General features: G+C 42.1%; 1 protein-coding gene across 2 annotated transcripts in view; it reads right to left on the bottom strand.

Moving 5' to 3' along the window:
* The window catches only part of LOC120830991 (GDNF family receptor alpha-2), a 40,512-nt gene that overhangs the window by 16,596 nt on the left and 6,179 nt on the right, over window positions 1–17,737 (bottom strand). For both annotated transcript variants that reach the window (XM_040196071.2, XM_078087623.1), the window contains exons 3-4: window positions 12,117–12,203; window positions 1,927–2,305 (exon numbers count right to left, since the gene is read on the bottom strand). In XM_040196071.2, the coding sequence (XP_040052005.2) occupies window positions 1,927–2,305; window positions 12,117–12,203 (466 nt within the window). The remainder of the gene's footprint in view (window positions 1–1,926; window positions 2,306–12,116; window positions 12,204–17,737) is intronic.

The raw sequence follows: 17,737 nt of genomic DNA on the forward strand, positions 1-17,737 counted from the left end.
GCTGCATAATGAGCTTTAACGTTCTATTTCATCTTTCTATAGGAAAGGAGGTACACAGCAGACACCCGAGGGCCTAAAGGTCAAAGAAAGCAACTCACCCTGAAAACAGATTACACAATGCAGGCAGGCAGGTAATTATCGAGACAATCATAAATCGGATAGGAGGCAATAGAGTTTCCCTGCTTTAAGAGGGTTGTGGTTGGATTTAGTGTTGTTGGAGAGGAATTGGGTTTTTGCCCTTAACACTCGCTGCTCAGGCTACTAACCTCTATAGAAACAGGATAATATGAAGTACCTTCGACATACTTCCCACGGGGAATTGTTGAGCATGGCTAGCATCACCCAATTGAATTTCATGGGCCTATTAAACATTTTTACTTTTAACAGAAGCAAACTATTCTGGCTCGTTATACAAATGAGTGAATAAAAAAACTAAAAAGTGATACAAAATGTTTTCACACCACGCTTTTTATCTCCTGCGACACAATATTCATCGTTTAATTATCCATACCATGTGTCACACTATAGGCGGCACGGTGGCGTGGTGGTTAGCACTGTCGCCTCACAGCAAGAAGGTCCTGGGTTCGATTCCGCCCAGTGGCCTTTCTGTGTGGAGTCTGCATGTTCTCCCCGTGTCTGCGTGGGTTCTCTCCGGGTTCTCCGGCTTCCTCCCACAGTCCAAAGACATGCTCTGGGGATCAGGTTAATTGGGGACTTTAAATTGCCCGTAGTTGTGTGAATGTGAGTGTGAATGGTTGTGTGTCTCTGTGTTGCCCTGCGATTGGCTGGCGACCAATCCAGGGTGTACCCTGTCTATCGCCCGAAGTTGGCTGGGATGGACTCCAGCCCCCCCGCGACCCTGTGTGCAGGATAAGCGGTCTGACAATGGATGGATGGATGGATGTGTCACACTGGGGCATGAAAATGTACCCAAAAGTCTCCACTTCTTGTAAATCACGTGAGAATTATTTTAAGGACTGAGCTCTGAAGGGTCTGATGCTTGGTTCAAACTCCATTAGAATCACAAATGAGCTTTTAAATGCTTCAAATTATTCAAATGCCCCACAATTCATACCCTATTAAACTAATGAACGCAGCGCTTATTTAATTTATGTTATTCATACAATTTATTTCATTTCTTAGTTTATTTTTATCATATTGATTGCTTTTATCGTTTCATCACTTATGCTGTTCTATTTGGGTTTATCTCTTTAATTGTCATGCCTTGTTGGGCCTCGCTATCGGGCTTTCTGCCGTTTTATTGCCGTCCTTCTGCTGCTGCGTCTGTAAACGCATCGTGTAAACTGTTTTCAAAAGAGCTACATAAATAAAGTTGATATTATTGCTATTTATATATCTAGTTGGAGCGGGATGTGTAGACTGTTGGTGGCCACACACAGCACAAGCTTCCCGTTGGATATAAAGATCTTGACAGCTGATTTGGCTGGTAGTGCAACCCCTGTGTTTCACCTGCTCTCAGCAGCTCTAACACAAGGAATGTCACGGCTGGGTAGGTGTGAATTGAATCCGGCGGCTTGAATTCAATAGAGGCCCCATGCAGCTATCGTGATCCACTAATGTTTTGTTCAGCTTAATTGAGCGTTGTCCCTTCAACTTAGCCTCACATCTTTATCCTCCACTTGAATGCCACAGTTTTCCTGAATGACTAATGACTTCACTTAAAGTTACAAAAGAGAAATATCCAATTTCAGGTAATGGGAGGGAGGGTTTTTCTGTCAACAGAAACTCTCCATCACCTGGGTTTAATTTTCCCTTTTCTATTTTCCATGAATATAAACACAAATTCATGAATCTTTCGATATGTTGGCTTCGTACAGCTCTGAGATCTGCCTATCAAACCACCAAAACAGAAAAAAACACATTCAATGAATATCTGTTCCCTCCTGCTATTCCCCTTCCTTTCACCTGCAGAGAGAGTCCTGGCGGCAGACCCTCCGTAGCTCCAGACAGTTGGGTTTCTCCTTATCTTTATAGGAGCAATCAGGCACGATTGTCTGCCTGCGTCGCTCGGCGCAGCCCACACTCTGACAGGGGCAGAAGAGCAGGCGGTGGCTGAACTCCGGGGGCACGCGGTCCAGGAACAGCCTCAGCGCTTTGTGGCAGCGCTTCTTGCTGCAGGTTTCAGCCTTGTTTGGGTCCTCCTTGCTGCAAGTAGCGATGTAGGCGGAGCGTTGCCTATTGCAGCCGTTGTTGAGGTTGCAAGCTTTGGTCGCGTCGAGGCAGGGGTTGCAGTCTCTTTCGGCGTCGACACAGTTGAAACCTCTCGGGGCCACCGTGAGCATCCCTGCGTCGGTGCATGCGGAGAAGAGAGAAGACTCGGTGACTTTGGTGAAGCTTTCAATGAAAAAGAGATGTGAGACATGTATTTCCAGAGAGGAATGAGCGGTTTATAATTACTTCATAATTCTTTCTCGCTTGACACGTATTTAACCAAACACAACATGAATGAAATCAGTCTGATAAAAACATTTCCATTGATCCTCTGACTCATTGCTAATAAAACAACAATCAATGCACTTCTACTTGGGGAGTTCATTGGAAATCTTAGACATGAACGCTAAAGGAGACTCTTCAATATCATCCAGCAGAAATCAACGGGAAGGATGCCTGGGGCTTGCCTAAATCCACTCCGACTGAATAATTGATTCAGTCTGTTTCAAACCTTGAGTGAAATACGAATCAATTAACCAGTGACTTGAAATTGGATAATAAATGATTCACTTGCAGGTGATATTATGATGTGATCATAATGTTAGTACATTATCAAGTTGTGGTAGCGTTGTATAATTATTGCATTACATAATTCTTGCTTACTTACTCATTTAAAAGTTGAGTAAAACACAAATCAAAGAATCAAAAAAGACTTTTGAGTTGGGTTAAACAGACTGTAAAGTGAACAGGAGTCCTTGGGATAATATTGATATTGAGCACTCATTGATGTGAACACTGGCTGGGAAAACAACACAAAATACCGTAACGTCTGCACAAAATCAGGTTAAGCCCAAGGAAAAGGCAAAGACTCCAAACTGAGCTGTTCAAATAGAAGATAAAGTTATATTCTGTGTCATCCCAAAGTGAAACATTGAAATTACCTCTCAGGCTACACATCATAGTTGTGGCTAACAGATCATGTCATTAGTTGTCCAGAGATGTACTTGTACTAATGGCAGAAAGATAACATACTTTTTCTGGAGAACGACTGGTAATAAAGCAGGATCATATTCACTTGTAGGACCCTCTCTTGCATTCAGGCTATATTAGAGAAGTTAACCTCCCTCCCCTGTAGATAATGATATTTCAGAGGTCGTAGCAGTATGGTGACACCCAGAGAGATTCATCTCTTATTCAACAGAACCAATCTCTTTCTATGTCTATCAGACAGCAGGGGAAAAAAGACCATTTATTTTAGAGATGCCGGGTGGGTTCCAAGTGGTACATCTTCTGTTATCAATTCTATAATGGGAGGAACATAGAACAGATCACATCACAACTGGGGGGGGGATAAAAAATAATCAAACCCCACAAAATGAATGACTTTTTTATCACGTTAGATAAATGAAATTGCCATTGGAGATTGGTGAAAAAAAATATGGAGACAAGATCCCACTTAAACTTTGATTATTGTTAGCCACGGCTTTCATTTGGACGTATTAAGGAGGTAAATCATTGCAGGCACCCTGATAAACAGGGTTTATTTCTAACAGGTTATGATACATATCCTGAGTTCAACAGATGTGGGATGTTTGGCAAAGGCCACCAGCGGAGAATCTATATTGGAAGAATAACAGCATTAACTTTTATGACTCCTTTTGGAATAAGACATCTTTGTAATTGAACTTGTTCTTCGGTGCACTCTCTGAGGGGAGCAGATAAATGATACAAAGCAGATGTCTGGCCGCATTGCCAACTCTTGTTAGTGTAAGTGACTGAAAAGGCAGACAGAAATGTACTAAGATCATGTGCGATGGTAACAAACATCAAACCCTAAAGGCAGGATGTGAGACAATTCGTCAACCTCGTTAGAAGAACTTTGGCACTGGGGATAAAGAAGCCAAAGCGGGCCAAAGTTCGACTAAAGTGGGCCGGGCTCGGCTGAAGAGGCCATGAAGGGGGCCAACGCGGTCCACCTGGAGGAAATGTTAGCCGACCGGCTGTCCAGTAGTTCAGGCTGCATTACATTGATGGATTGCAGAGCCTAAATCTCCCATGGCCATCTGCAGGCTCTAATGTGGGCCACCGGGGAGGTCCAGGATAAAAAGAAAATAGGAGAAGGATGAGCTACAAAGATTTATCTGACCAAGCAGGGCTGAAGTCGCTTTTTGAGGCCGCGGCGACGGACAAGTTTTTACTACCTCTGATTGGGGAGCTGAGATTGAATTTGGTGCTCGACCTAAAAAGATGTCCTGCGGCGAACATAACACACAAAGCCCACTCGATGGCTCTGACGTCCTCATATACACAAACAGGATGACGGCAAGAGCGCGTGGAGAGGAGGAAGGAAGCAAAATAGTGCAGATGGGAGGGGAAATGTGCAGTGTTGTGTTGCAGAGTTATAATTGATTTTTGCAAGTGCATTACATCGGAGGCTTTCAGCAAACATATTCTGCTATAATGCGAGGAGAAAGGGGTTGATAAGCTAATGACACGAGACGTATAAAAATGGAAAAAGCTTTAAGAGTGGAGAAGAGACTTGAGCAGATGATTGCAGCAGCTGATCATGACGGATGGAGAGATGAAACGAGAGGACACAGACTAACAGATTGGACAGCCACTTAGAGAGACATGCTGGAGAGCTTTCAATTAATACAGCCTAATTCAGGAAAGCCTCAGAATAATTAACCCAGCCCATCAGCAGTGCAAAAACTCACAGTATCACAATAGCTGCGATACTATGAGCATATCTATCATCTTACCGTATTATACTTACACTTACATTAATGAGCAAGCAATACACTGATGGAATGAATGAAAAGAGAAATGGGCGAGTGTCTGCATTGATTAATCGATGTATTAAATACAGCACATCAGTGTCATTAAGGTCAGGAAAAGTCATTAATAATGTTTTTCTATGGAGACAAATACAAGTCAAAAGTTTTGATCACTTGATAATCAAATGTGAACCTGAAAGTTTAAGTCTTGGAAGATTGAAAAAAGCCCTCATGATTACATACTCCTCCCATGTAATGCCCCGCCCCCTACGCCACATCAGGGTCAAAAGTCTGAATGTGAAAAATATGATCCGAAAGCGAAAAAAAGATCTGAAACTTCAAAAGAGATTTGAATCTGAAAATATAAAATCTGCAACCCAAAAATATAATACAGCAAATATCAAAAAATATATGTAAGTGAAGAATGAAAAAAAATATTCTGTTCAAAACATTATAGAAACTATATTGAACCCAAAAATGTTCAAGACCAAAACTTTACATTTCAGGTTCACATTTGTTTTTCATATGATCAAAACTTTTGACCTGGATTTGGCTCCATATTCTTTCACTTAAATTTTAGAACCTGTTTGCCCCTGAGTGAACTAATATGAACTTCGGCAGGGATGTTTTCTGTGTGCATGGAGCACAATTCAAAATATATATTCGGGTAATTCGAAATATGAATTTACAAAACTTAAGTTGTTTACTCACAACTGCGTTGGAAAAATGCGATTTCATAACTGTTTACTCGATGTCCACAAAAGTTAAAGCATCGCTTTTAGTGTTGCTGTGCTTTGCCTGTGAATAGGCTCTTCATTCTATGGGTGTCGTACATTATACCTTACAGATGGCAATGTAGCGTAAACAACCATTTATTCTTTACTCATATATAAACACACACACAAGCAGAGAAATATAGAGAGGGAAGTAAATGTGACGTGAAAGCGAAAAGAAAAAGAAACAGAATGCTAAATTGTGAGCTAGAGGACACCTATAGGGGACAGTCTGAGATTAACAGAATGTTACATAAGATAGAGGTATAATAACGAGAAGGAGAGAGGTGAGGCGGGGTGGACAGAGCACGAATGAATAAGAGGAAGGGAATAAAAATGTTCATGTACATTGTTTCAGGATTTTGATGTTTTTTTTCCCAAAGAGTAAAGGGTCTTCTTTTCTTGGTAATTGCCCTCTGTCAGCCCAATTTCAATTCTGCGTTTCATATACCGTCCCTTACTCGAGGGACAGAGGGGAGTTCAGCCCAGGTTAGGAACAGGCCTCACGGCTCTGAGTATGTTCTCAGTAATTAGGAAAGGTGCCAGAGTTTGGACTTAATACGGCCCTGGGTGAGCGTGCAAGAGCTTGTTAGGGAAGTGTTTAGTCCGGACCCCGAGGAGCATGTCAAGCATTTCCGTGTCAAAGGGCTCATCAGTCATTAGCTCAATACCGTGTGGCTCTTTGGGGTTTTCCAGAGGGGAGAAAGAGGGTGTACCGGATCTAAAAAAAAAAAAATCCTCTCGCTAAGCTTTATGGAGCAACATATAGACGTCGTCAGAGGAAGACCGGCGGAGTGAGGGAAGTCTTCTGGTCTGATCAACAGAATTTTGCCTCAGAGTATAAAATCGTTGCTGCAAAATGAGCCAGTGCAGCAGATGAGAGAGCGCGAGGGAGGGAAGATGTGAGATGACTAAATATTTGTGTGTGAAAATAAATGTGTTTGCGGAAGAGGGAGAGGGCTGTCCAAAGGAATTTTAAATCATTGTAAACACACTTCTAAGTACTTGAGCTGTTTATGAACATCTGCCTTCATGTCTAGCTTCCTCTTGTGGAATTCAAAGCATGAGCATCCTCAGTGGCCCCCGCAGTCTTAATATGCATGCTGATTAGCTCCTTCAACCGTCACTGGCAATAATGCCGAATGTAGCGCAATAATTTAACAGGATGTGTGCGTCTGATGAACCTGCACAATATCTACAAACTGCTTCCGTCTTCATTATCAACGTGCAGGCAGGAAATTCTAAAAATACTAACAAACTGAAAAAGAAAACGTGTTCTGCGGATTATTCCCTCCTGTTTAATGCAATCTTGTTAGAAAAACGCTGACTATAACAAAGGGTCTCTGATGAGTAAGCTTCCAACAACAACTCTCATTACTGACCCACAGAGAGACAAGCAAGGGAAGGAATCTGATTAGAAAACTCTCACGGAACAATGAAGCATATAAACAAAGTATTCTAAACCACAAGAATACACTGAACCAATCCAGCACAAACTGACAATGGGGAAAAAAAGATCTTGGTGTTTGCCTAAGTAATAGTAATTGTTATGATGACAATATCTAAATGTCAAAAACACCAACAGCATGCTAAGCACGGCTGTTTCACCGGCGCTCCCCCCCTCCGCCCCCCTTCCCACTGCCGTAGAGACTGCTTCCTGGGTTTAATTGGATGTTGGGCACACTGCGCTAGGTGAGAGGCTTAGTGCAGAGAGTTAGAAGGTCTGACTGCGATGTTGAACTTAATTCCTGCAGGGACCCTTGAATGCAGGATTCCATGCAGCCGCCCTCTGTTCCTAATAAGTTAATTAGCTTCCCGAAGGGTCAAGAGAACAGAATATGAACAATTGCAGTTAATGATATCTTGCCATAACATATCAAATATTAAATTAATCCAGGCTTCAATTTGCTGGCTCCTGGTGCATTGTGGAGGATGGATTCTCACCCGCATCATTCACACATGTCTTATTGATTAGGGTATTGATTGTACAGCCTTCCGGACTTGAAACCATGAAACAACGGCTACGCCTTACTTCCAAAATTCAAGTGTAATGATTTATGGCATTTTTGTGTTCCGTCAACGAAATGTTAAGACGTTTTCCTTGCAATGCTGTGGGGCACTTTCACTATTTTCTGATAATTCATAGGCCGAAAAAAAAATGCAATGATTTTTTACAGAAAATGATTTTCAGAAAAAGTGTTAATCAAAACAAACTAATACCAACACATCAGGCACCAGATGCACTGGTGCTAGTTTGTTTATTTTTACCATTATTCTCTGAAACGTGCTGGGGTGAGGAGGTGTCTGTCATGGCAGGTGTGGGGCTGTAAACAAGATAAATGTGCCTACCTGTAGCATCTGCATGCTTCATCTTTCTGACCAATTTTGTTGGATTCCTACTGGCGTTTAGTCCAATTCATTAGAGCAAGGAAAATATTCCTTATTATTACTTATAGAGTTCAATTCGTAAAGCAACTAAAGGGGTTTTAGGCACTTTAGAACGGTTTATCATTAGATTTCTTCTGGGAAATACTCACTCAGCACTCCGTATCAGGTGATGGTGGAGCTTGTTCACTTACATTATTTCTTTTTGCAAGGCCAACTATACCCTCTGCATGTGTATGCTTTCCGTACACCTTTCAGCTTCCCACTGAAAGCGATGCTGTTAATGTATGTGTCCCTCAACGTCAGGTGAAGAGGGTGGAGTTCACCCCTTGATAATGTTCCAAGGTTGTTTTAAACTTGTAGGAGCACGCTCGAATACAGACGTATTCACTTCAGTTTTAAATATGCACTTTACTTCACTCCCAGAAAAGAGCACATCGCAAAACACAACCCTTCTACAATCGTCCATACCCTTGGAGTTGTGGTGTCGTTCGTGTATATGTCCTGGCAGCGCCCCAGGTTTGAATGCAGCATCAGGTCTGCTGGGTTTGCATATGCAGTGCCTTGCTTCCCCAGGCTGTTGGTTCTGAATAATTCCTCTTCACTGAATATGTTGACCTCTGGATCACATATTTTATTTGCAGATCTTAAAGCACCAACTTTTCTTGGTCTCAGTGGGTGGTATTTAATCTTAAAAACGATTGATGCCTGGAGACCACGACCATCTTCATCTTGACCTCCACTTAAAATCGGTCCACAGACAGATGGCCAGAAGATTTTGTTGGTTTTTATTGATAATCTTGCTGTTTCTATTGTTTTGTGCATTTTTAAAATTCATTTTGTGAATTGTTTTCTACTAAAGGTGTTTTACTAAATACAAAATATAAAGATAAACACAGACTTCTAAACTGTTCTCACTAGGTGTCTCCAGGGTTCATACACAGTCATGAGGTGACAACCTTACCAACAAAATGTTAATGAAAAGGTAATGTGCAGATAATCTTTCTTCCTCTCTATGTTTCCCTATTTCTCACTCACTTTCAGTGAAAATGAGTCTTGAGCAGTAGTACATTGCTCTTTTGTTATAAGAGCTAAAATCAGAATGTGAATGTCACAGCAGAACGTTCTAATGAGGTTGACTTGCTACAAAGCTCTGCCTACATGTGTTCTTATAGACACTTACAAGGTTACAACACACAACCATCCTCATATTTCATGCTTTATGTTACTAAATGTGTGTTTAGATCATGCTATGCTCACTGGAGCTGTCAAAAGCAATCCCAAAAGCTGTTGAGTGAGTGTTGAGAGTTTTTCATATCATTCCCACTTGCTGGTAACCAGAACTGTCACATGTCTACTATCTTACATGACATTTAATCTCTTTCCATCTATCATCTCTATCAGATCTATTAGAAAACCACGCACCCTGTCACAGATCACAGGAAAGAGTATCACCCAGCAAAACACAGACGTCTAAACAGAATGTATACAGGTGGGAAGGTGGGCAGCACTCGGCCTTGTGCCATCGCAGCAAAGGAGCCAATTGAAATGATGTCATCAAGGACGCTCTGCATCAGCACTGGATGCAACTGTGCAGAGCGTTGAGGTGAAACACTGCTGATGCAGGAACACATTGTCAGCAAGGCCAGGACCGGATGAAGCAGATATTGTTGTCACAGGAGAGCAGCCTCTGCCCTAATTTCTTTAGTTAAAAATACTCATTGGGGGGGGTTTTGTCTGCATGTACAGTAAAAGGACTGTACGTGTACAGCGCTTCCGACCACTCAAATCGCTTTAACACTTCATGTCATCGTTCACCCATTCACACACTGATGACAGAATCTACCATACACAGAGCCACCTGCCCATCAGTAACTAACATTCACACGTCGTAGTCTATAGGAGCAATGTTGGGGTGAAGTGCCTTGCCCAAGGACACATCGACATGCGTGTTAGGCGGGCCTGGGATCGAGCCGCCAACCCTCTGACTGGAGGACGAACGCGCTCCCCACTCACCCACAGTCGCCCACAACAGACCAACGGCACATTCTACTTTTCAATTGGAAGATATGCAGAATTTAAGTTCCATGCAGTCGCATTTGGAGGAGAAACCTGTGTGAAATAGTGCGTGCATATGTCCCTGTATGTGCACGTGAGGCTCGCAGAGGGGCCGCGCGTCCGCCCCAAACCCCCCGTCGGCCGGTCTGCCCCATCAAGTTTTAAACGTAGGGAAATCATGGTAATTCTTTTTCATTTCTATCACAACTTCTGTCCCTTATCTTCCTACCAGACAAAAACTTTTGAAGTAGCAGAGATTATTTTTCAATTTCCTACCTTTCCTCCTGGAGAGTATACATACAGATATCATATATCCCCCAGGTCTCTATGCAGTTTAACATTGGTCGATAGGATTATTCTTACTTTTATGTGGTTTAGTTATGGAAATGATAATTATTTTCATAAAACAAATGTGTAATTACTCATCGGTTTGCCTGTGGTTTTCTCTCAGCGCACAATCAATTAATCCGTCCTCAGAATTGATAAATAATGAGGAAAGCTTGGGGCTAAACCCTTTTCCGAGAACAGATCCAACGTTCACCTTGGAGAGAATGAAAGAAACAGCTGAAGCTAAATGGATGCAGTAATGAGTCCCGTGCTGTATCTTAATAGGTCTCGGTACACTGTGCTAAGTTCCTTGTTTTACCTGCACAGTTGCACTCTTGCATTGCTAAGCTAAAGTGTCTAAATAAATAAAACATACGCCAATAATGCCTAAGAGGAAGAACTTTGTTTCCTCTAATAAACCAAACTACACAGATTTACACTGACATTTCAGATAAACGTAATCCAGTCTCTAGTAAATTTACCTCATCGCGCCATTTTGGCACAATGTTTTGATATTGGATGTCTCTTTTTAATTACTGTTGCCTAATCTGCATCTATAATTAAATGACTGGAGCACCTGCCGTTTTGGTTCAGAATTGTTTTTGCTATATTAATGGCATTTCAACTATATTTATCACTGCAGCAACAGGAAAGATTATAATAATCATAACTCAGTGGTTATCAGTCTCAACCTTGTGCAGAGCCCTAAACAAACAAATCATAAATTAGCATGATCATTACTTATACATAACTTGGTGCAGATCTAAAATCCAGATGCAGCTAAAGATAACATTTTAAGCTAAACCTACAATTTTTGAGTATCTTTCACCGTTGGCAGACTTTCCTTTCTAAATAAATATGCACTAAAATCAGGCGCGGTAGTTTTCCATCATTCCACAAAACTCTTTTTAATATTTACCCTGGAACCTCTTCTTTCAAAATATCAAACAGTCACATTTTCAAAAGCATGTGATACATTGCTGATTTCAAGCTGAGGGGATTACACAAAACCTTTCTTGTACCTCCCAGTTATAAAACAAAGAAAATGACATCAGCCAAAAGAAAAGGAAATGAGTTGGCTTCAGTGTTTGTGCGTTGCTTTTGGCGACACAAAAATAAAACAGAAGAGAACATCCTCCGGAAATTTCTGTCAGAATGGGATGAAAAAAGGACTGAATTTTGACTGTAAAGTGACTGTAGCCTGTAACTCTAGCAATGGACGGGCGTTGTCTCTGTGTCATGCCTATATGTACAACCTACTTCTCAGCACCATTGCAGCTGTGTTGTATAATAAGATCTGCATTTATTAGTGATAGCCTGACAACAAATACCCAGTAAATTGAACATCATCGCCAGATGAGTGCTCGGCTTTTTAATTAGTAACCCAAATAGGAAATAAAACTGAAAGCTGGATCAATAGCTGGGGAAATCTGGGGTGGCTTTACCTCACAAGCTGACAACAGTCGTCGAAGGTCAAACGAAACAAACCCAATTAAACCAGGAGAGTCGACAGTGCTCAAAGATCGACACAGGCTCTTTAGTTCCTGGACTGTGATTTATCACAAAAAAAATTCATAATTCTTAATTCATTCATCCCCAAAACGTCAAATCAAACCTGTGTTACCTGAGGAGATGGAGGCCAGTCGAAATGCATCAGGGTGTCGGTTTGGTGCTACAGGTTCATACGGGGACGAGTCGTCCACGTCTCCACCTGAAACAAAAGTAAAGATTCATTATCAAATGGACAGCCTTTCCCTTCGAGCCGCGCAGAGCCTTTTAGCATTTCTAAAAATAAAAAAACAGAAAAACATTCCAAAGTGGAATGCTTCTAGGCGAGGTCATGCCCCATCAAATGAACTCCTGTGCCCAATCACCCACCTGCAGGCCGAGCCATTGTGCCAAACATCTATAGATAGATAGAAGAATTTATTCTTCACTCTAAGCGTCCCCCCTGAAAGAAAACGCTCAAACCAAAAGGCATTTCAATACATGTTCCTAATAGGAACACTGTATTAAATTACATTTTTTATGATGTAATTTCCATATATTGGACTGGCTGACCAACATCTGCCCCCCTCATGAGCAATGTTTTCTTTTTCATATGAAAAACAGGATGTTCATCATTATTATCATTTTCTTTTGGACAAAGCTTTTTTTAGAGGGGTGAAGGGGGGGGATCTGGGAGGATGGGGGGGGGGAGGGTAAAGTACAAGTAATGCATCTTCCCTGCTAACAATGTTGCCAGAGCTGTTTCCAAAAAAAAAGGGAAAAAAAATTAAAATCAAATTAGCACTCAACTGACTGAGTCTCTCCCATGTGCCTGCTTCTCTGTAGGCCGTAATCCCACATTTAAAATTCATAGCCATTTGCTGTGATTGAGACAAACCCTCCAGTGTGTAATAGCTTTGCATTCCGATCCCAACAGAAACACAGCGAGGGTGTTTGTGAGGCAGGTTTGGATCCCTGCTGCTACAAATGAGAAAATCTTAAAACTTGTCGGTATAAGACCGCCCGCTCAGTAGATCCAATCAATAGATGTATTACATTTTGTTCACCGGCATCATCCTCGGAGGCGTATTCAAAGGATGAAGCATAAAAATGTTGTGTTGTGTGTGTGTGTGTGTGTGCGCGTGTGTATTTAGCAGTACATTCCGCTCAGTGTTATCCTTTTATTAGGTAAACATGTTTTACCATAAGAAATTATGTAATAATATTAGATATTTTTTTGCATCTTACTAAAAAGAAGAATTTTGACATTTAAGTAAAAATGGACTTGTTTTGACTTAAGAGAATTTTCTATCATATCTTGTCCACAAACTCAACTGTAAGACATTTTTTTAAGTGTTCTCAATCAATATGTACAATCATAACACTCAGTGGGCCATTCTCTGAGCACATGGCTATTGACATATTGCACAGTTGAGGATGGTCAGTCATTTTCTATACAGCTTAGCAGGTGGCAGGGGGCTGGAGTCAATGGCGGCCAGCTGTGTTTAACCCCAGGCACGGGGAGAAGATGCAAACTACACCCAGAAAGGTGCTGGGCGGGTTTGAACCCAGGACCATCCTGCCGGGAGGCGACAGGGCTAAACGCCGCACCACTGTGCCGCCCCACTGTGCGGCTCCATTATGCCGCACCACACATGAGAACAATATGTTGGAAAAAGGAAAGAGGACAAGGACGAGAGAGGAGGAAGGAGAAATACAGAAGCAGTGACAGGGAGGCTCAGAGAGAATTACCTAAATGTTGCCTCCTTGTTTGTTTGTGTATTAAAAAATACGTCTGCACATGAATTGATTTGAAAGTGCGTCTGTGCATCTGCCTTCTTTTTTTTTCAGTTGCCTTTGCAATGCTCCCATCAACGTTCATGTTACGTTTCTGTTTCCAGAGAGAGAGACAATGAAGATGCTTCCGAACTCGAGATCTCTCGGCGATTCTAATTGCAACAATTACCTACAAAAGCTATAGTGCTTTAGAAGCCTTTCAGGGATTTAAGACTACCACTTACTTGGCAAACAACCATCGTAACCTGTCCTTCATGTCGAATGCAGCGTAGGACAAGTCATTTTGGATTTCAAAGAAGAGACAGATATTTCTCAGATAATGCTTCTTCCACCTCCAACAGTTTGTGCTGTACATAGCAACGCGGAATGAAGGAAGTTCTTTTGCTAAAAGCAAAACAAATGAGGTTGCTAAGCATTTTGATCAGGTAGCTTCTTCAATTGCTAAGAAGCTCCACTGCAAAATCAGCCTTGGATCAAACAGTGTTAAGGCTCATTCATTTTCAAAAGCCCAACCGCGCAGTGGTGATCCTATAAAACATGAAACCACAACCGCAGTGAATGCATATTAAAAGGGATTCAACATAAATGCCACAAGCCGTGCAGAATCTTAAAAATGCAAAACACACTACAATCACACACACACACACCCTTAGGATGTGAAAACCCCGCAGCAGGAGGCCTTGTTGTACTTTCAAAAAACGGTGGTCTTTGACAGTCATCTTGGACCCAATTATGCATTCATAATAGAGAACTCTTCCCAGCTGTTTAGAGATAGGATGTTTTTAGCCTGAGGGAAACAACTTATCGCTGTAATTAAGCCTCCGTTTGACTTCATTTGCTCTGACAGTATGGAGCATGACGGCGCAGCTCAGACAGACAGGCAGGCATTTCTCTCGTCGATATGCTGGAAAACTGCTTGGATTCACTGTCCTCTCCTCGGTCGTCAGAGGTTTCACGAAGCCACTTGGCACATCACTCATCCTTTTCATATATGCATTATCAATGAAGCTAATCTCGTCGGGTGAAGGAAACTATAGATCCGTTAGCGACTTTCTTGGCAAACCATTTATTGCTGAAAGCCAAGGCAACTTTAATAGCGGTCATTGTTTGTTTTAAAAGGCCCACTGATTTTGTTCCTGCTTCATATTGATTGATTGATTTTTTTTGGAGGAATTGTTTGGAAAAGATGATCTCTTATTTAAGCAATAACCGTTTTTAGTACTGTTCCTAAAAATATAAAACAAAGAGATAAAGCTCGGCACGGCCTGAGCAGTTTGGAGCACAGCTGGAGGTCCTCCGCTGAGCCCTGCTGGTTATTGCACAAATTTGGCTGACAAGGACAGGTGACTGATCCTTTGTTGTTTAAAGCCCCCTAAAGTCTGCAAATGAGCTGTCGCTGGAGATCAGGCTAGCCGGAACACTTTTCTCTTAAAGCTCTTATCAAAGCACACTTGTACTTTATAGAAAAGGTATCAGAGACAACAGTGGAATATGTGAATTCACATTTCTATTACATGAAGATAAATGCATTAATCTTTGCCCTCAACGTCCTGTTATGTGCTTATTTCACCAAGGACAAGACAAGGTAAAGTGATACTGAAAATGCATCTTTTTTCCAATTGTGTTAAACACAAGTTGAAGCGTAAATGTAGTTACTGGTTTTGCGTTTGAAGTAATATTGACATTTTAAACTCAATTTCAAATGATACAAATGGAATATTGGATTAGCTCAGAATAATATTTCGAGTCACAATTCTAATCCAGTGAAGCGTGCTGGGCAAACACAGCTGAGAAAATGAGAGCTGAACATTTTATTCATGCCTTTGGCTATGGCAATGTAATGGTAATATGAATAGTTACACTTGCGCTTACCTTAATCAGCGATTTAACACTTTGTGTCAGGTACTAAATGTTAAATATAAAGTAAATCCGGCAAAACTTTTAAAAAAACAGCTATCATTTTTATGGCGCAGCAGCATATTGGGGTGAAACAGGCAGTAGGGTTGCAGCAAAATATTTAAGCCTCTGCTCATTTTGGATGTTATTTATTTACAACATCTTAAGCAGTCAATATTAAGCCACTGAGTTCTTCCTGTAAACACGATTACAGTCATTGCTGTATTAATAACTAAAGGACAACAACCCAAATGATTCATTAGATGTATTGAAGCTACATATGTGTTTGCCAAGGTGTGCTTTGACAACCTGATCACAAAGCGCAGCTTCAATTAATGATGCAGAGAGAGACAGCTGGAGAGACAGGGAGAGTTCGAGGGCGAGAGAAATGGAAGTAGCCGTGCTGTGATGACAGCAGCTGCGCCCGCTAGTTGACTTGTGCAAAGACACATTCATTCAGGACCGCTGTGAACCCTCCAGCCCGGAGTGAGTCTTAATGCCCACATCATGACAGTATTCACTGAGCAGAATGGGCCGTCACTCACTCTCCCCTGCGAAAGAGAGACGGAGAACTCACTCCGCTACAAAAAAAAGGGCCAATCTAAACCTACCCGGCCCGCATTTCAGTCGCACTACCACACCGCGCGGCCTCACATGGGAATGGGAGTCATCTCGACCACTTCACCTTACAGGGCAGAACGTCGTTAGACAGATTTACGAGGACAAACACCACCGTGGTTGTTTTTTTTGTCATCATATTTCACCGCTCCTCCTCACATTTTGGGAAGAAAGATAAAAAGGGGATGAAAGGGCGAGGCGGGGAAAGCATTGAAAGACTTTATTGATCACATCCAGGAGCTATCGACAGGACCCTTCCGCTGATGATGAAGCAGCCACCTAGCGAGTGCCGACCGGCTCCCCGGCCACAGGAGGGGGGAAACGGAGAGAGGACGTATTCAGCATGCAGGAGCCTGCTTCCCCTTATACCCCGACATGCGGGCCAGTCTGGAAAAATGTTCTGCTTATGACAGTGGATGGCTAAGGTAATGGCCGGTGACTGCTACCATTGCTCATAGTAATGATGGTTTCACCCAGGAATACTGTGTACCTTTGTAACTCCCCCTCTTCTATGTTTCCCCCCCGTGACTCTCTCTCTCTTTCTATCACTCGCTCACTCGTTCAACCTTTTTCTCTGTCTCTCTCCCTTGAACATTTCTTCTCCTCTCATCAGTTTTCTACCGCCTTCTCCTCATCTCCTGTACCGTCTGTCACACTTTTCATTTCTCTTCCTCCCTGCCTATAGATCTCTCCTGATGTGCAAGTCCTTCTTACACTGTCCGTTTTGTGTAACTGCCCACAGCATTAGGGGGCCAACTTGTGGTGTTTGCATGATGTGGAGGCACATTCGCAGGTTGACCTTTGCAACGCTGACATTCATGGGAATAGAGAAAATAAATCAAGTCGCAAAATTGTCTTCTCGTTATTACATCTTAAGACACGGGTCTTCTCTCACAATGAAATGGAAAAGATTGCTGTGGAGCGCTGGTGGAGATTTCTCTCTCTCTGTCGAATCAGCTAATTAAACCGCTTTAAAAGGTCCCCACAAAAGATTCCTCGATTGCTGCTTTGTGACTGTGGTCTCATGGCCGAGGCTATGAAATAATGTATGTTAGGTGTGGAACTTATCGTTTAAATTAATTATTCTCCTGCAAGCCTATGGCCACATGAGACCCAGGGCACAATTGAAAGAAAGCCACAGCAGCCTACACAGAATTGCTGTGTGTAGCGGCCAATGTTTCTTTCTTAGTAATTACTTATTTTATAGATTCAAACAGCTAGACCTCATTGCCTCCCACTAACCGAGATCCATTCAGAGCCGAACAACCCGTCATCCATCAAGAATGGCTGCATTGACACATTGAAATCAGCTGCCATCCGTCCGTTAGAAAACACAATCCACAGGTCATCATTAGCACCGGTACTGATGGCTCAAAGACAGCGCAAGGCGGCATTATAACACTTTTCAGCCCGGAGGTTTTGAGCCAATCAGGGAAGTACAGTACA

The sequence above is a fragment of the Gasterosteus aculeatus genome, chromosome 13 (assembly GCF_964276395.1).
Source record: "Gasterosteus aculeatus chromosome 13, fGasAcu3.hap1.1, whole genome shotgun sequence".
Taxonomy (NCBI): domain Eukaryota; kingdom Metazoa; phylum Chordata; class Actinopteri; order Perciformes; family Gasterosteidae; genus Gasterosteus; species Gasterosteus aculeatus.